Genomic DNA, 20,000 nt, shown 5'->3' on the forward strand with positions numbered 1-20,000 from the left:
ACATTTTACCAACAATTTGCCCAACATGTTTTGTCCTACATGGGTTAGAAGTTTTGGAATGGGCTGATTTTCGGTGGGGATGATCTCTACGGTTAGAAGATCATATCCATCAAAAATTAACTCATTCCAAAACTTCTAACCCCATCACAAATGGTTTACAAAAAATGGACGGTCCACGATTTTTCAACTTGTGAACATGGGGTTAGAAGTTTTGGAATGGGCTGATTTTTGGTGAGAAATGATCTTTTAACCATAGAGATCATCCTTACCAAAAATCAGCCCATTCCAAAACTTATAACCCATGTAGGACAAAACATGTTGGGCAAATTGTTGGGTAAATGGTTGGGTGTTGAACATTTCCCTGTATATATAGAGTGGTTCAGCAACCAAACATTTTTCAAAACATGAGTTAGAAGTTTAGAAATGGGTTGAATTTTTGTGAGGATGATCTCTATGATGAGGAGATCATCCTCACCAAAAATCAGTCTATTCCAAAACTTCTAACCCCATAAAAAGTGATTTACAAAAATTGGACGATCCACGATTTTTTTATTTACAAATTAGGGTTAGAAATTTTAAAATTAGCTGATTTTTGGAGAGGATGATCTCTTCACTATAGAGATCATCCTCACAAAAAATCAGCTCATTCCAAAGCTTCTAACCCATGTGTTTGAAAAATATTTGGCGAACTTTAGGGTCGTTGAACCGCTCCCATATATATATATGGGAGTGGTTTGGCAGTCTTAAAGTTTAACAAGTTTTGTGCCAAACATTTTTTGTAAATCACTTTTGATGGGGTTAGAAGTTTTGGAATAGGCTGATTTTTTGTGAGGATGATCTCTTCGGTGAAGAGATCATCTTCACCAAAAATCAGCCCATTTTGAAACTTCTAACCCTAGTTTACAAGTTGAAGAATCGTGGACCGTCTAATTTTTTTAAATCACTTTTGATGGGATTAGAAGTTTTGGAATATGCTGATATTTGGTGAGGATGATCTCCTCATCATAGAGATCATCCTCACAAAAAATCAGCTCATTCCAAAGCTTCTAACCCATATTTTGAAAAATGTTTGGCACAAAACTTCAAACTTTAGGGATGCTAAACCGCCCCCTATATATATATATATATATATATATATATATATATATATATATATTGATTATAAACTTGTCCTAGTTTTTATTGGTTAAATTTGTCTTTGCATCATCATTGTGGTTAAAAGTGTAATTGAGAAAAAAATATAATAAAGTTCGGAAAGTAAAATTAAAAAGTTAAATTAAGAAGATATTATTGAAAAAGGGGGTGGGGAAGAAGAGAAAGACAATAAAATTAAAGGGGATGAAAAGAAAATGTAACAAAATATGATATTATGGACCTATTCCAGTGTAATTAGATGTGATATTTATCTTTATAAGTAGAATTTACTGTTGTATTTTATTATATAAATGATTTTTTTTTGTTTAAAAAAAATTGTATATTTCTAAGATTAGGTAGGATTCCCTACACCCTAGTCCTTGTGGCTGCATGGCCTTACCTCACGATAATTTTTCCAACATGTAATAGAATAGATCAGGAAGTCTTCACATATATTTGTGCTCTCAAAGGCATCTTTTTCTCTCAGGAGGATACACAACATGTCAAGTCCTTATAAGCTTTGTATCAAATTAAACCATATAATCCACCAATTGAAGTTTAGTTTAGCCAATCTCTTAGGGGTCAAAATGATGATGTCATTTGTTCAATTATTTTCTAACGAACAGTATGATGCACACAACTCATAGCTATTTTTTTAATAAAATACATACACATGTGCATGTTTCTTCATTCACACTTTTTTTTATTAAAACCGCTTTGACTCTTTTATATTTGTTTGAAGTCTTTTGTTATCAAAATTATTTTTCTTTTTTTATTTTACTTAAAAAAATATGAACGTTATTGAAATACTATAATTTAATATCCTTATGATTGAGCTTTATTGTAAATGATTTGGATCTAATTATTATCTGTAATTATTTAATTCAAGATTAATTTACCAATTCTTCAATGTTTAAATGTTTTTTTTTTAATAATTGCAGAACTGTGGTTATTAAGGAAACATGTATCAAGATGACCAATATAAACCAAGTATTTTTTCAAGTGGTGATTTCTTTTCGTTTCTTCTTTTATCAATGAATGTTCATTGTTTTGCATTTGTTCATATTCTATTGAGCTTTTCGGATTTTAAAGTTCCAATTTATTTGATCTTGCAAACATAAGAGATAGCATTGGATGCCCTTGAGCTCGTCGATGATTAGACATGGATTTGTTAGACTAAGGAAGGCACATTTGCTATTTACTTATTTACCCTTCTTGTAAACCTACATTCAATTCAAGGGTATACAGATAAATTAATCAAATTGTTCGTTTGATAATACACGTCACATAATCATTTTCATAAAAAAAATAAAAAAAAATTGTGAATTTAAATATATAATTATTTTCCTAAATATGATAAAATAACATGACTGGTTAATTTAGAGAACTGATATTGGCACCCCAACTTTCACTTATTACATCATAGATAAAAAGATAGAAAATAAGTGAATGGTTGAGAATAAGTAAAAGTTAGGGTGCCAATAGAAACTCTCATTTTTATTTTTTGTTAAGGCTGTGCTTGTTTACACTACAAATAGCCGTAAACAAAAACATTTTCGAAGCTTTGCTGTTTTTCTGTTTTAGGATCTTAATCATAATTGCAAACAACTACTAAAATTATTTAAATGAGTGTTATAATGTTGAGATTATAATTTGAGCCAAACCTTTTGTAATGTTAGAAAAATATGTTTTAATTTTTAATTGGGGTGTTATACTTATGTTAAGAAATTGGGGTGTAATAAGTAAAAGTTGGGATGTCAATAGCAGCTCTATTAATTTAATAATTTCAACAACTTAAATAATTATAACTGTTTTAGTATTTTGTCCTTGGATTTAATGTCACACCTCTCTCCCACTTTATGTTACTTCTTTATTTAGCTGACTAGCAATCTCTAATATCTTATCTTTCCATCCTCTACAGTAGCTTTTCCAGAAAAAGTAGGGAAGATCAAATACCCATATTGGAGAATTATTGGTGAACCATGTCTATGATTTGGGGTAGATACATACCCAACCTGTGAAAATTTTCATCATTGATAAGAACTTTTTTGAATAAAACAAGACCTTTAATGCTATAAAGCTTATGGCCGGTTTGGTTTCTATAGGCTCTCATTTTTGATAAGACATTTGTTTTTATTTATTTACTTTTATTTTTGCAATTTGATGATGTAGATGTTTATTGTCCTTATTGTTGTATAGAAACTACAAAGAGATTGTGTGTGCAAACAAGAAATAGAAATCATTATTATCAAAAATTTCTTTCAATTATTTTCAGGAATGAGTCAATCATTCACTTTGATATGTTATCATGGTTATTTTTTAAAATATTTTATTATAGAATGAGATTATATAAAAAATCTATATTTTCGTCTTCCATGAGCCAAGTCAAACACAATTACATTATCCCCTCTGATATATGACCTCATCACATAACCGTAAATCATTTTCTCAAGATATGCATAATCATAAATCTTTGTTTTGTGTTTCACGAGGCAAATGATCTACTGTTCTGTGATGAAGGCGTAGGGGGGCCTATGTCAGAGGTGGGGCATCAAATTATCACGACTCTTTAAAATAACAGCCTTAACGATGATGTAGCACCCACTTACAATATTTATTTTTCAAGTAAAAGATTTGATCTCATTTTATTCTTTATAAAAATTTGTAAAATAAAAAATTGGATGGAGTTTCTTATTTTTTTTATTTTTTATTTATACATTTATACAAATTAGTAACCCAAAACAGAGGTTACTAATTTCAACACCAGAACTAGTTCCTTAAAAAAATTTAAATACTTTCAGCCAAATTTAAAGGTCACTTGTAAACAACACATAATTTTGTACTACTTATAATTAAAAGTTAAAATTTAAACTGATCAAATAGTTAGGACCGTCGATGTGTAGAAATCTCAAATATTTTTTTAAGCATATTATTTGGACATAAACAAAAAAATGGGATTTGGTCTAAGAACTTAAAGGGTCTTAATCAATTTGGTCAATTGATATTAATCATTCTTTTCCTCTATTTCCTTTAAATTGTGTAAAAACATTCTAACAAAAGATGTTGAAGAAAATTGAAACTCAGATGATTAAGGATCCTGTTGATTCTTTTTATGAAAAAATCTTCAAGTTGGGCCCATTTTCTAATTATATCAAGAAAAAATCTAAATACCCTCTAAATTTTTGGGCGGTAACTTAATTTTGGGTGCGTACGGAGAAAGAAAGAAATCCAAAGTTAATTTTGAGTTCAATGCTTGCTGATTTTTCAAGTGCCAAACCCACACTTCCAAACTTTTTTAAGCATTAAGGTCATTACTAGATAAATCTTCATGTAATACTCGAAACACACATATATAATGGTGAAGTGAATGCTTTGATCAAAAGCTAGATTCTAAGCATGTTGTTGGAGTTGGATAATCTTAATCAGAGTGTAACTTTTAATTTGAACACCCATTTCTCTATGATTATATATTCATTTCGAGTTTTTGAGAATGTTTATCTAGTAAAGAACTCAATGCTCAGTCTCGTTGCTTTAAAGCATCAAGCTTGACATGTCCTAATTAATTTTTCATGAGTCGAGTTCGATGCTTTTTTATTTTTCAAGTATCGAGCTCGACACTTTATGTTTTTTTAAGTCTCAAGCTTGTATATATATATATATAAATACGATTCTTTCATAAAAAAATCAGTAATGATGAATAATGATCATCAATGTTGTAATGTCTTACCTTTTGTGGTGCATTTAATTGGCAATACCCCATTTTCCTCACTGACCAGACCATAGTTAGCAATTTGATAGACGGGAAAAAAACGGTACAAAAATAAATCGGGTAACATTTGAAAATAGCAATGCATCGGTTCGTTCGAAAATTCTATGAAAAAAACGCAGAACGGTAAAAATACGATATGGAAATAATTTGAGAATGATTTGGATCCAACAATTTTTAAAATTTTCAAAAATTCGAATATATATAACATATGATATGACCTAACAATTCTAATATATTAATCAAATTATCAATTCTTAAATTAAAAATATTAAAGTAAACAATCCATAATCAAATTCATCCAATAAAATATATATTCACAATTAAATATTTAGTTTTAATCCATCTAATAATCAATGTAAATAAAAAAGTATAAAACATGATATACTAATTAATGCTAAAATCATTATGTCCCATGACTTAATTAAATTCAAAAAGAAATTTCTTGTCATTTATAAAAAGTTATTAATGCGAAGTAGATGAATCAAATAACTTGTCAAAAAGAATATTTTCACAATTAGGTATAATTTCATTTTCCTTTTTAAGCTCTTCACAATCATCATCAATATATTCTGGAAATTCCCCAAATTGTTCAAGATTAATTATTTTTGTGGGGGTGAATTTCAACTTAAGGTTTTTTTTTTCATTTTTCTTGAGTTTTGAAGTGAGAATTAAGAATAAGGAAATACGAAGTATTTTATTAAAATACTTATGGAATATATGTACAAATCGCGATCTATTCATTGGGATTAAAAAGATCCGTGAATTAATCTGAATCTTTAAAATCAACGACAATTTTGATCAGGATGAGTATTATTCGTTTAATTCACGAATCAATTGCGAATTTACTAACTATGGACCAGACCTACTAGCAATTATATTTATATATATTTAATGTAATTATATATTTATTAAGGTATTCTGCTCATTTTTTATATATTCTAGGTGTATTATCAATATTAAGGATATTATGATCATTTTATCAAAATTCAACAATAAAAAACTGTCAAACGAACATCAATTTCTAACTTATGTGCTTCTGTAATAAATTAGTTTATGTTAGATTTGACTTTTCAAGTTCTGGACTCCTGCTTCTTTCATAAGTCAACTTCTAGAGCTGGAGTTGACTTCTATAAAGAACAGGCCCTAATGTCTTTATCTAAAAATTCATCATATTATGTGTCTTTGGATGAGATGTGATTTCAGTCATTTTATGCCAATTTCTTATAAATAAGTTACTACTACTATGATGCAAGGGGAGCTCGCTTTATTCTAACCTTAATTCACACATTCCCCATCAAACGTACTTTCCTCTTTATCAGGTACATTTATCATGATATCTTGACCTTTCTCACCAATAAAATGACCTAAATGCCCCTATTTTTAAAGTGTAACCCTTTATGTGCTTCTCTAAAACCGTTGGGTATACCCTACTCTTCAAGCAGATTCTACCTACTTCAACCTTTAAAAAAAAAAAATAAAAAAAAATAAACAGTTCACTCTTCAAAAATTTATCCTTGAAAAGAAGGGGGAAAACAATTTTTCTTTAAAATACTTTAAGTGTTAGATTGCATATTTTCCCTAAATATGAATCAAGAAAAATCCAACAAATCTAAACCCACAAATGCACCCTCTTTCACGTTTAAACTTTATGCAATCATGGTCAATTTGTCAACTTTTTTAATAGAGACACTCTAGTGCTACATCAAATTTTACTAAGGGCACCCTAATTCATGTGATATCAAAAAAGAATTTAGTACATATCTTGGGATACACTTAATAAAAATTGTTATGTCAACTAAAGCTTAAATAATAAAAATATCATTTTTTTTCTCTAACATTATCCTCAAAAACATTTTAAATTACAGACAGAGCCTTATAATACATGTGCGTTTGCACATGCCCCTGCTAATAGTAAGAAATATATTTTTTTTTCTTAAAAAAAAATAAAAAATGAACCACTTGAGTAAATAAAAACTGACTCAAAATATTGTTTTAGGGTTAAATGGATATCATATTGTCGAGCTCAATATTTACAGTAAAAGGCATATTATAGATGGGTAGATAACTAATGATAAAGTGACGCTCTTGACGTGACAGTATGAAAACATCATAGATCTTTTTTCCTTGTGTATCCCGAAGAAAAAGATCTATGATTGTATGCACTTCCACGTCAAGAGTGTCAGTTTATCGTGACTCTAGGAAGATATATCGATAGATAAAGGCGCCCCCATTTGTTATGTTGAAAAAAGTCATAAAGTCAACAAAAATTTGCAGTGATATATTTGTTAGTTATACAAATTTTAATAGAAATTCTAAAGGAAAATGGTATAGATATGCAAATTTTTTATTTCTGCAGTAGAGGTTTGCATTGAGAAAAATGTGACTAGATATACTTCTATAAGGGCAACCAAACATCAACTTTTTGTTTTTATTTTTATTTTTTGATCCGCAATTGGAGGCATGTAAGGATTTGTTGTTAACAAATGAAGGTGTTAAGTTGTCAAATCAACAACAAGCTACAAAGCTTCCAATAATTTAGACAAGAGACATGATAACGCGACACACTAAATAGTACGTGGCTGACATGGCAAGGTCACAGAACCATAGATCTTTTTCTTCAGGATGCACAAGGAAAAAGATCTACAGTTACCTGCACTTGCCACATCAGCTGCATACAGACCGCGTACTATTTAGCAGACACATTGTAGTTTGTTATAGAATTAACAGCTTAACACCTTTATTTGTTAATAGCAAGTCCCTACTCTTCCTAGGTGTACCAAGCGAACCATAATGACTAACAATTGGCATACAAGCAGGGGCGGAGCCAAGATTTTCTTATAGTGGGGGCAAACTATGGTTAGTTGTATAGTTGAAGAACTTGAAGATGAATGGTTCTAGGAAAAATTCAGAGGTTTTTGGTTAGAAGTTGAAGAAAAGGATATTTAGGTCATTTCCAATTAGTACATGAGAAGGCCCGGTCAAGAGGTAATGCCATCAACAAAAAATTGAAGGGAGGGGGGCAAAAATTGGAGGGAGGTGAGGGTGTGGGGGCAAATGGGGAGAGAGGTGAGGGAATGGGAACAAATGGGACATGTAATTAGTTGAAAATATAGGGGTGTCTCAAAGGTCAGTGGGGGCAATTGCCCCCACCAGCTCCTTACTAGCTCTGCCCCTGCATACAAGTATGTAATTCAAATGGTATTAGTTCTCAACAATCTTCATAATCACAAATTCACTCTATAAAAAATGAACAATCTCTCCCTCTAAAATACCTTGTGTAATTTATGCTCTAAAATTTCAAGTTTGCATATTTTGCCAAAATGACTTAACCAGCCATTTTTAATATTTACAAAAAATGCCCCCCATATACCTGATTTCGTGATTTTCTTTTATGAAAATGGCCATCTGATATATATGGTCTACCCGATGATTCAAATTTTATGCCCTTGAGTTGAATGTAGGTTCGCCAATGTGACCATACAACATATATTAGTATTTGATAAAAATGAATAATTATGAAATTGGGTATATGGCCAACTGCTCTCATAAATAATTTTTTTTTTAAATGATTGGTTTAGTAATTTTTGTAAAATACTCTGCATTTATCATAAATCACCTATGCAAACAAAGATGTGTTTAATTAAGTATATAAAAGGTGGTCACTACATGAAAAAGGGGTAAATTCGACGCCAAGGTCCATCGAATTTGGCTAAATCCAGGCAAATTTGACGGACCTTGGTATCAAATTTATCCCCTTTTTCATGTGCGTCTATCTACTACATTAATCTCTAAAACACCATAGCCCAAACCATTATATATATGAGAAGCTCATCCTGTGCTCTAGTTAGCAAGACAAGGTTCAAATGTCGAAATAAGTTTCATGTTGCTGATCCCAATATTTGAAATAAGGCATAGATGATGACGATAACCAACTTAAGTTACTGTACATGCAGTCTATTTACCTCAGATCAAGGGACTTGGGTCAAGCTAGGAACCGCTCGAATAAACTTCCAAAGAAGAAGCTTGTCTTTGCCCAACCACTAGACTCAGGTTCCTTGGCACTGGCATCTGGGACTTTCTTCACATTGAACATCATTGTGTTCCCGATTTCTTTGCGAAGAGTTTCGATAGTCTTCATGTCTACCGGATTCCCTGAAGCGTCTCTCACGTAGAAGACATTCATTGCTTGCTCACCAACTGTTGTTACACCCGCTCTTGAAACCGATAATCCATTCTCTCGAAGAACCCTCGTCACATCTGATAGCAAACCTACTCTATCCCTTGCACATAGTTCTAGACTAAGACCCTGCAATGCACCCAACAAGCTCAATTTTATATCTTATGCATTCTAAAGGAAGGCTGCTCATGAATGGACCATATTCTTCTACTCAACTTTGTCTGAAGTCATATCATATGTTAATTCAAGTGTGTTCCTATCCATCCTTACTACCTCAATACCCATCTTTTTTTAATCTTCAGCTTAGTGTTTTAGAATCTTCATAAAGGAGGATATATATACTCACATCACATACTCTTCTTCGGATTGCAGCTTCGAGACACTTGATTACCCTCTCCTTCTCTCCTTCAGTATTGAGCGTGCAACCGTCCATGTGGCGTACATAATACTCCTACAGGTTGTAAAAACACTCAATTAGCAACTCAAATTTCTACCAACAAAAGATTATTAAGTGCCTAGTCCCTCCCAACCAAATCTATGATCCTTGATTTGCTTTCCTTTGAAGTTGATAAAAATGTTGAAACTTGAAATCAATGCACAGAGTGAAATCAAACAGGAAAACTAGGATTTCAGGATTGGGAGGTTTGGGGAAAAATATGGGCTGTAGTTTCTTTCTCAAAGTTAATGAATCGCTCTCATCTCATCCATGGATGTAGGCACTACCGAACCATACAAACCCGAGAGTTGTTATCCACACATACCTGTAGTGCAAATGGACCATTAGAGGATATAGAGGCATGGAAGACAACATACTGCATGTCGGTAAGTGTACACACGATGTCGAACATCAATTTAGATCGATCTTTGCATTGAACATTCACCACTGAATACCCCTTGTCCTCACAATGCTCAACAGTTACAACTGGCTGGAAAGAAGCAGCAATATTATCAGCCTCTGTGATCACTCCACTGCCTTCGTAGTCCCTATCAGCAAACATCATCTGATGGAGACGACGGTCCATGTGGGTGAAACCCATCGAAAAGCTGGTACGAGCTACTTTTCTATCATCCTCATGTGCACGTAGGATATTCTTGAGCTGTTCCTCCATTGAAGATAATCGGATTGGGTCCTCCACTGCACGACATGTTGTGTCATCGTTGACATAAAGGACGCATGCTACCCGTGTATTGTGGGTCCAGACCTCTGCAGCAACTACATTGCAATGGAGATTGGCAAGGATGGCAGAGATCTCAGATAAGAGACCGGGCCGGTCCCTTCCAATGAGCTCAATGGCTGTGTGATCACCTATGGACTGCACCCCTACCCTCTTTCCTGGCCATGTTTTCATCCCATCTGTGTCTAAAGTACGACCCTTTGGTCCTAAAGCCTGTTTATAAAAATAAAAAATAAAAACATAAGAAAAGATATGATCACAATAATATTGTATTTAAAAGAAAATATGAAGGATGCACCCTGTATGCATTGAGAACATTAAGCACAATTTATTCCTACAATATTTTCATGGTACATGGACTCAATGATCCAAACCTTTCTGTTGGTCACATTGCAGCTGATGGTCTGATTACTTATATAGGCCAGAACTAATGGTTATTAATTTCCAATCATGCTGATTTTTGACATGAAGGTCCATCAAGAAGTGAGCCAAACATTCATTGTGTGACGCGGGATGGCGCACGGTGGGGCTATGTGATAGAGGTGGCCCATGAGTTGGGATCCAATAAGGGGCAGGGTTTGATCAGGTGCTCTGGTATATGAGATAAAGGAATTAATCTTACACTCTTCATTAATTGCGACTTTTGTCAAGTATTGGTTAACTAGGGTGTTATCAGGGTAAAAAAAGAAAGATAGTAAAATTGGAAGGGTATTATTGAAAAAGAGGGAGAGGAGAAAATATAATAAAGTTGAAGGGAAAGAATAGGAAAGGCAATAAAATGAGGTTGTGTGAACTACACTCTTTTGTCTCAATTTGTATACCCCACAAAACTGTAGTAAAATGAGGTCCACCGTTGTGTTTTAGTATAATAGCATTAAGAAAAAAATTGGTGTAAACTTTTAGTTGGAAGAGGGCGTACCTTTTCAATACATTCGATGGTTTTACTGTCTGTAACCTTGTTGCCTTTTTGGTCGGTGACATGGAACACTGTTATTCAAAGAGGGAATTATAAATAAAAACATATCACGTATAGTTATACGAGAGAGATAGAGAGAGAGAGAGAGAGAGAGAGAACCATCCATGAACCATCCACCATCAGAGGATATATAAGCTTTGGAGATGGCAAGATCAAGATCGGTCAAGACTTGCACAACTTCTAGCAGTATGCCTGGCTTGTTCACGCTGTCCACCTGCATCACAATTCACAACCAATGTTTTAAAAACCGGATCGATCGTTGACCTGTATAATTGACCAGGTCAATCTAAATCAGTCTGATCAACGGATCTAAAAGTGAAATATCAAGTACTTATGATTTCTTCCCAAAATTAGGCAGCTGCAGCTTTAAAAACATTACCAGATGCCAGAAGTAGGTAGATCACAAAATTTTAAGAATTTGAAAGAAAACAAAATTAAAAAGATATATTTTCACCTGGATTTAAATTTGAGAGTTGAGTGGTCATCCATTTTCAAACCCAACGATCAAGTAGAAAAAATAATTTATTTTATTTTATTGTAGTTTAAAATTTCTTCTAGACCATGAACTCTAAAGACTTAATAGTGTTATTTTGCCAACATGATAATCCACGTGAGTCGAACAACTCAAATCTTACTAAGTTTGTCGCATAAGCCTCACTCATTTTACAACAAATTTGAAGATGACGACATTTAGGTTATTTTCATTAGTTTATAAGATAACCATAGCTTGAGGGGGCATGTGATCAATTTCAAAACACAAGGGATATATCAAATATTCACCAAAATGTGCAGGAGTATGTATAAAATCACCCATAAAATTGGACCCGTCCTTCACAAACCCAGACTTATCGATCGGGTCACCAGTCAAACTGCTTTAACCAGGCGGGTTGATTGGGTTTTCCTAAAAATGGGGTTTTATAATTGACTCCACCAGAAGCTATTGATTCAGGACTGATCGACTGATCCAAATTTCAAAACATTAATCACAACCCATTCATCTGTAGTAGTGAGATGCACGTCCGGTTTAGTGAGCCACTCGATCAAGTTGATCTATTCTCAGTTTTTCACAGCAAATTAAATTAATTAAATGGAAATTTTACCTTAATCAGAGTACAATCTCCGCAAGTATCATTATCTATAGACACCCTGCATCATAAAAGAAGATATCAAATATTAGAAGACATGACTTTAGACAAAATGAAATGGAAGACAATATTATTTCATTCAACAGTTCTTAAACCTTTGGTACAGGGCTTCGATAATGATGACTTACACGAAGTTTTCTTGTAATGTCGTTACTTACCCATCTTTATATCCTATACAATTGTCGATGAGAGAGATTATTTTCTCCAAGGATACAAATTGTGCTACAAGTCATGTCAAAGACCTATCTAGACCTTGAATTACAATTGAATTTGAACCTCGTCTACATTTTGTCTTAGGTAAGGCTTGCCTTTTTGTGGACTGGGTCGAAAGGCACTTACAAACCTCAGTTCTGTTCCAAATTTAATTTCGAATCCAACTTCATTGTTTTGGGCTTTTGCAAGTTTTGATTTGAATTTTCCAACACCTGTGTTGAAGAATGCATGATCCTTGTATTTTAATTTAACTCTCATCCTCATGTTCAAATACAAACATCTGAATCCTAGAAATTAAAATCCCTCTTGTTTAACTTGCAAATAACCTTCAACTTTCTCAATTCTGCAATCATCAATCCATTATCAACATCAATGGCCAAATAAATTAGGACTAGAATTGGCATGTTTGAAGAAAGTAAGAATTTGAAAAGAGAAAAAATATGAAGTGGAGAGGAAGAGGGTTTTGATGGATTTGAAGAACTTGAGAGGGAAGAGAAGATTAGAATTAGGGTAGACAACGTTAGGGAGACAACACGAAGCCAATGCCTTTGTATTATATGGGTTAGAAATTTCAGAATTGGGCTCATTTTTTGTGAGGATTATCTCTATAAAGAGGAGATCATCCTCACAAAAAATAGTCCAATATGGAGCTTTTAATCCCTTTAAAAGTGATTTACAAATCGAGGGTCCACAATTCTAAACCACTTTTGATGGGGTTGGAAGTTTAAGATTGGCAGATTTTTTGTAAAAATGATCGTCTCATCATAGAGATCATCCTCACAAAAAATCAGCCCAATCTGAAACTTTTTAGTCATATAGGACAAATTTTGTCTCCCAACATTGTCTTCCTAACGTTGTTTGCTGAACGGGATCCTATATAAGTAGCATTCAACATAAAACATTGGGAGACAAAATTTGTCCTATGACTTAAAAGTATCAGATTGAGCTGAAATAAAAAACCCTCGTTCTGGATCCCATTTTATTTGGAAAATTAGAATCAGGTCTCATGGAACCAATCCAATTGAGAACTAATATTGATATAAACCTATAGGAATCGAGAATCAAAATTACTTAAAGAGAAAACTTCTATGATTCCGATCCCATTAATTTGAATTCAAAAAAATCCCTAGCCACTAAATATGAAAACAATAAAATAATTACTTTCTGTGTTTAAAAAAATAAAAAATAAAAAATAAACCCTAATATGAAGAAGAGTGATGATAAACTAACACGTTAATCTCAAACACAAAATCCTAAGTCCGAATTTGTTGTTAAGGAATTTTTGTGCTAAGCTGATGAACCAATGGCATGACGCACAAGTATTAAATAAGTATTAGAAATCCGAACTCCTAACCACTGAGAAATGGTCTCTCCACTGACCAATCACGCTTGCCTTTTCAATACACTTGACATCATGCCATTGGTTCATCAGCTTAGAACATAAATTTCTTAATAGCAAATTTGTACTCCAAAATTCTAACTAAGGAAACCAAGCAAACTAATTTCTCTTTCATTCCACAAACAAAATTTTACAAAAATAATCAAACAAAAAGCATGAAAAATAACCCCCAACTCATTAGTGGCTTCAAATGATCAGTTTCACTTAGATATCTCTTGAACCACTGGGACAGTAGGATTAGACATTTTACTTGAAATATTATAAGCGTAATGATTTTCTGATGCCCCCTTTGACACACACGCCCTCATCATAAAATTGTAGATCATTTGCTTCGGGACACGCATAATCATAAATCTTTTTCTTCTTATCCGGAGACAACTTATCTAAGGGGGCATGCGTCAGAGGAGGGCATCATATTATAAAGGCTGAACACTAATTTCTCTCTCCCTTCATCTATGATACCAACCCAACCAATACACCAAAAATAGATGAGTCGTGATAATCTGACTCCCCCACATGCTACACTCAATTGACTCTCCTAACATGACAACTGTGGGAACCATAGATCTGTACACTTCGGGATATACGGTTCCCTCGGGATATGCATTTTTATGGGAAGTACAGTTTTGTATCCCTAAGTGTATATATATTTCCAAAGTTGTCACATTAGGAGAGTTGATTGAGTGTGCCACGTGGGATAGTCAGATTATCACTTTGTTAGGCGTTTCTCTCTTTCTCTCTCTCAATGAAAATGAAATTTTGACAATTAGACCAAATACAAGGGTATTTCAGTCATTTTGTAAAAAAAAAACTGTTGGTCACTCATAGAAGACTGTGGTCTAGTTAAGAGGCATACCTTGGAGGATTAATTCGGAAGCTCAAGTTCTCATACTCAGGGTCGAAATATGGCCGATAAACTCTATCCATTAAAATGCAGTTTTATGTTCACCTCACCAACACCACCAACTCTCTGCATTCCCGTTAAGAGGGAGGTCAAGTTGTTAGTTAAAGATAAAGAGTATATATTACTACTATCCACGATGATTGTATCAAATTTTCCAAACAACCATAACCATCCTTTTCATATGGATGTGACGGTCACATGGATATAAATTTGTGGTGTAGAAGATCTCTTAAATAGATCCCATACTAATTTTTAACAATAGTTGCAAGTAGGCTTATAGAAAATCTGAGGTGTTAGTCCAAAATATTTGTTCCCCACCATGTGGTACACTTTTTCTACATGAAGATTAAGTTGGGTCTGATAGATGATTCTAGCCTTTCGAAAGCAAGCACTTTAAAATAATAATAAGAAGAATAATAATCTTAATCAGAATTATGATCATGGCCACGATCAGGAGAATTTTCGGTGTGTAGGTCCAATATTTGATGGGACAGTGGGACCCAAACAGAAAGTGCAAAGAGTTGTGCTAAAGTGACCTCATATCGCACATCACTATATGAGATCTAATCTTCAGGTCACTCCAGCATTGTTCAAGTGCAAATATTTGGCACGCAACCCACAGAACAGCTGTGTGTGTGTTTGTGTCCTTCTTTGGGAGACACATTGGGTCAAAGATTAGATTTGAAATTTTTTTTTTTTTCGAATAATGCTGAAGTGACCTCAAAGATTGATCTCATTTAGCACTTTGCTGACATGGAGATGCATACTAAAAGTTGACACTTTTCATCGAGATACGAGTGAAAAGCATCTACGATTGTTTACACGTCCACATCAGCAAAGTGTGAAATAAGGTAACTCCAGCATGATTCTTTTTTTCTTTTTTTTCCGTCAGGGGCATAGCATATACACAAGCCCACTTTCTGGCTTCGAAGCCCATGTTAAAAAATGCTAGATTACATGACTAATCAGGCTATTTTTAACGTGTATTTTTTGGATTGTAAACTTGGAGCATTTTGTTGGGCCAGGGTTTTCTACCAAGTCCTTGCCCAACCTAACCTGTGGCCTGGTCCAGAGTAATTTTTTTAAAAACTACAAAAAGACCGTTTTAGTGTGTGTGATCATGTCACCAAGTTAGGCCCAAATTTTTTGGCTTAGATGCTTATGGGCTAGTTTGGAAACTCAGTATTCTCCCTCTTCATCCCCAAAGATACAAGTTGAAAGACAAAAATACTCACTAACGTGGCAGTGTGCACAGAAAGAAAAACTATGATTCTCAAAGTCAGTGAGCTTTTTTTAGTCAGTCAATTTATAATTATAATTTATTATAAAATAAGATAGGTTAGAAGATGCTTAGGTACAAGATCATGTTTCTATCTAGATAATAAATGAGTCGTGATTATCTAACGTTCTTTTTTTCAGACGCTCTCATCGCAGAACCGTATATCTAATGCTTCGGGATGCACAAGAAAAAGATTTATGATTAAATAACTGCCATATCAGGGAGCGTAAGGGGCGTCTGAAAAAAAAAAAGAGTGTCAATTATCATTGTACATAATAAATAATAAATAATTAAAGTTTAGGCAGATTTACCAAAACATGCACAACTTTTCGTTTATTTACCAAAATGATACACTATTCAAAATATTTCCGAAAACGGTAATTTTACCATTTTCGGAATTAATTTTTTTACCAAAATGGTAAAAACAGTAAAATGTATTTTTTTTATACCAAAAATACGCTTTTTATTTTTTGACTGAAATTACGAAAATAAAATTGATTTCGGTAAAAAAAAAAAATTGTAAATACATATGATGTTGGATTACCGAAAGAGAGTGACTCTTTTTAGTTGGATTTTCATTTTTTTAAGGTTAAAATTATAAATACATATGTAAAACAAAAAAGGGTATTTTCGGTATAAAAAAAATACATTTTACTGTTTTTACCATTTTGGTAAAAAAATTAATTCCGAAAATGGTAAATTTACCGTTTTCGGAATTATTTGCTATAGTGTACCCTTTTGGTAAATAATTTAAAAAACTCTACCGTTTTGGTAAATTATTCTAAAGTTTAAATAAATAAATACAAAAAAACCCAATTGACAATTTTAAGAATATCGGACGAGTCATATGGGATCGCATATCAATCAAGTTGAAAATCCTTCTTCTTCACAAGCCATACCGAGTTGACTCGTATATTGGATGAATTTTAAAACCATGAGAGAGAGAGAGAGAGAGAGAGAGAGAGAGAGAGTACCTTTATGAAAGTAGTAAGATGAGAATTCTACAAAGGAGGATTAAGGCGTGGAGTCAACTAAATCCCCACTCAGAGGGAGGAAATCAAGCAATTACATGATCCTGCACAACCATGGCTTCTTTATTTAGCTAACAACAGAAATACACAATACCAGAAAGGCGCACAGTGTCATAAAATGAGGACGCCCCCATCAAAATAAACGAAAAGCATGCATCCCCTTGTCAACTTGTCCTCCCTTTTGTTTCAAAACGTGTCATGGGCTTTTAAATATATATATTGTCTTCTTAATTACCACAAAACCCTTTGAAATAATTAAAATACTTTGAATTCACCACCATAGTTTAGTTTCTGCTAAATCAACAATAATTAAAGGATAATGGTGCAAAACTTCTTGACTGGGACAGAAGTATTTTATTTTAATAGAAGACATCAAGGATGAAGACCAATACAAATTGCAAAATAATTAAGAAGAACTACGGTTCGGTTCTCTTTATTCTTGATTTACCTTGTCAAGTAGGGTCACGCTAATTGACTTCACAGAGTCTATCTATCCATTGCGTCAAGTCAACTGATATTATTATTAATTTAAATTAAAAAACAAAAAAGAAGACTGAGAATTCTCTCTTTTCCATGCTTGCAAGTTACAATTTTCCTCCCTTTTACTTACAATGGTTGAGTAATAGAAATCCAAATGAAAATAGTTTTATTTATTTATTATCATTAATTTTATTTGAATTTATCTTAAAGTTTATTTGCAATCAATTTTTTTTTATTATAACCAACCGGCCGTATCTAGGCTTTGCCTGGTAATTGCATTCTAAAAAAAAAAAAACCCATCATTACTACATAGAACACAAAAGTATAAAAACTTAAAAATAAAAAAATAAAAAAGATAATTTTTCTCTCGAAGAATTTAAATTTTAAACTTAGGATTTTAATGATTGCCCATTTTCAATCTTTGATCAGCTTTAAAAAATGAGTAGTGCAGGAGTAACCGCAAGATTGGGCCTTGTATCACACATTTTGACGTGAAAGTGAATAGGAATCATAAATACTTTGCACTCGTATCTCGAGATAAAACATCCATGGTACCTGTGCACTTTCACATGTGGGCGATGTGAGGTACAATCTTAAGGTTAATTCTTAAAAAATTGATTTTTTTTAAAAATCAGATTTTGGTCATAAACTCTAGAGGGTGAAGTGTTATTTGGCCAAAGTGACAGTCCACTGGATAAAAAAAAAAACGCCTCACTAATTTCACATAGTTGGGGGGTCTACTAATTCTTTCTACTCCTCAGGGACCGTACTTAAAATGCAAAACAGTTACAAAATTAACTTTTCTAACCTCAAACGACGTTTCCAAAGATGGCTATAGATTCTCTAAACTCCCATCTCAGCTACGTTTGACTCGTAAAACTTCCGTATTATAGAATTTTGTATCTTCCTAAGTATAATCGTAATTTTTTTTCAAATAAGAAAAGAAAATAAAAGAAAGAATCGTGATAACCTGACTAGCCCACGTGGCAAACTCAATCCACTACACTGACATGACAAGTTCGAGAACCCTAAATCTCCTAAACAAGAGGGGGAAAGTTGAAGAAAATCACTGAAAAAGAAGAGAAATTTAATTCAAATAAAAAAATTAATAATAATCTAATAAGTCCGGATTTTTATCCTAAGAGACGGGATGCTGTACTCCTCAAGTTAGAGACCTCTTCCACCACACAACAATTAGTGATTTATCCTAAGAGACGGGATGCTGTACTTCTCAAGTTAGAGAACTCTTCCACCACACAACAATTAGTGATTTCTAACCGTTGGATTCATAAATCAACGGATATAAATCACCAATCAGAACAGTTTTGATGTAAAGGTTAAACTATCTCACCTTTGTGAGAGATCTGAACTCTGGAAGAACTCTAATTATCACAAATAAAACTTTAAAATAGTGGAAAAAATAATGAAATTAATCTAAGAATTAAAATTTCTACACTGTAAAATTTAAACTCACTATTATCGGTAAATTATCGTTCTAGAAGAAATTGAACCTTCGAAGAATCGTCACCGATATTTCAGAGATAATTAAAACCTGCAGAATTCACAAGAAATTTAATCAAACAGATATCAGAGATTTGAACTTCAGAACTTAAATCGAATCTATAATGAAGCAGAGGATCGAAGAAATGCATGAGACAGACTACTCTCGTTGGCAAAAATTGAACAAAAAAAAAAAAAAAAAACAGAGTAAATCATCCAGATACAGAAAAACACAGATTATCGATAAAATCTGAGATGAAACACTAACCTCAGCTTAATTGATTTTCAAAATCCTCGGGAGATCAGCTTCTCTGAATCTTCAAATAGAGAATACAAATGAAAAGATCAAATCAAAGCTTTAAAGATAATAAAAAAATGTAATCGATTTCGGAACACTAAATGTGCTTTCGACGTAGGAATCCCACTTGTAGAGAACATGCTCTCTTTCTTTCTCTCTCTCAGAATTAAAAACTAAAAATAGAATTAAATAAAGAAAGAGTTATAAAAATAAAAAAATAGAAAGAAACGAAATCACAAGGTGGTGATGGTGTATATGAAATTGGAAGCCCTAAAATTAATTTGGAGGAAAGGTTTTCACTTTTCAGGAGTGAAACACCAGAACTCTTCTCAAGAGTGCCGCTCAGGTGGAAGTTAAAGGAATGGATATTATACAATCACTGCACTTTATCCGATCAAATTTTACTCAGCCACGTGGCAAAATTCTCCAGATTTAACTTTTTAAATAATTAATTTTTAAAGAGATTTAGCGGGCAGATTTATCTGCTGCATTCTATTACAAATACTCTCTTACTTTATCA

The 20,000-nt window shown here is 33.0% G+C and overlaps 1 protein-coding gene across 3 annotated transcripts; it reads right to left on the reverse strand.

Annotated features, from left to right (window-relative positions):
• Positions 1-8,692: 8,692 nt before the first annotated feature.
• Positions 8,693-19,799, reverse strand: LOC147406649 (ACT domain-containing protein ACR3-like). Of its 3 annotated transcripts, XM_086434775.1 has the most exons (11): positions 19,781-19,799; positions 19,451-19,499; positions 19,157-19,234; positions 17,146-17,246; positions 14,845-14,958; positions 12,332-12,377; positions 11,331-11,445; positions 11,175-11,242; positions 9,842-10,468; positions 9,427-9,531; positions 8,693-9,209 (listed from the first exon to the last, which is right to left on the reverse strand). In XM_086434775.1, exons 5-11 carry the CDS (start codon positions 14,913-14,915, stop codon positions 8,886-8,888), a joined length of 1,356 nt encoding a protein of 451 aa, XP_086290901.1. In that variant the 5' UTR covers positions 14,916-14,958; positions 17,146-17,246; positions 19,157-19,234; positions 19,451-19,499; positions 19,781-19,799; the 3' UTR covers positions 8,693-8,885. The 3 variants fall into 3 exon arrangements, with proteins under 3 accessions (XP_086290901.1, XP_086290903.1, XP_086290904.1); XM_086434777.1 differs by lacking the exon at positions 19,781-19,799 and having other exon boundaries at positions 19,194-19,234; positions 19,451-19,759; XM_086434778.1 differs by lacking the exons at positions 17,146-17,246; positions 19,781-19,799 and having other exon boundaries at positions 19,451-19,760.
• Between the last annotated feature and the right edge of the window lie 201 nt (positions 19,800-20,000).

The sequence above is a fragment of the Akebia trifoliata genome, chromosome 3 (assembly GCF_017979445.1).
Source record: "Akebia trifoliata isolate Shusen 1 chromosome 3, ASM1797944v1, whole genome shotgun sequence".
NCBI classification, from domain to species: Eukaryota; Viridiplantae; Streptophyta; class Magnoliopsida; order Ranunculales; family Lardizabalaceae; genus Akebia; species Akebia trifoliata.

Excerpts from the sequence above, each read along its gene's own strand:
- LOC147406649 (XM_086434775.1), bottom strand. The coding sequence starts at position 14,915 with ATGGATAGAGTTTATCGGCCATATTTCGACCCTGAGTATGAGAACTTG. Across the intron at positions 12,378-14,844 it reads TTCCGAATTAATCCTCCAAG|GGTGTCTATAGATAATGATA; the intron begins GTATGCCTCTTA and ends TTTATGATGCAG. Across the intron at positions 11,446-12,331 it reads GAGATTGTACTCTGATTAAG|GTGGACAGCGTGAACAAGCC; the intron begins GTAAAATTTCCA and ends ATTGTGATGCAG.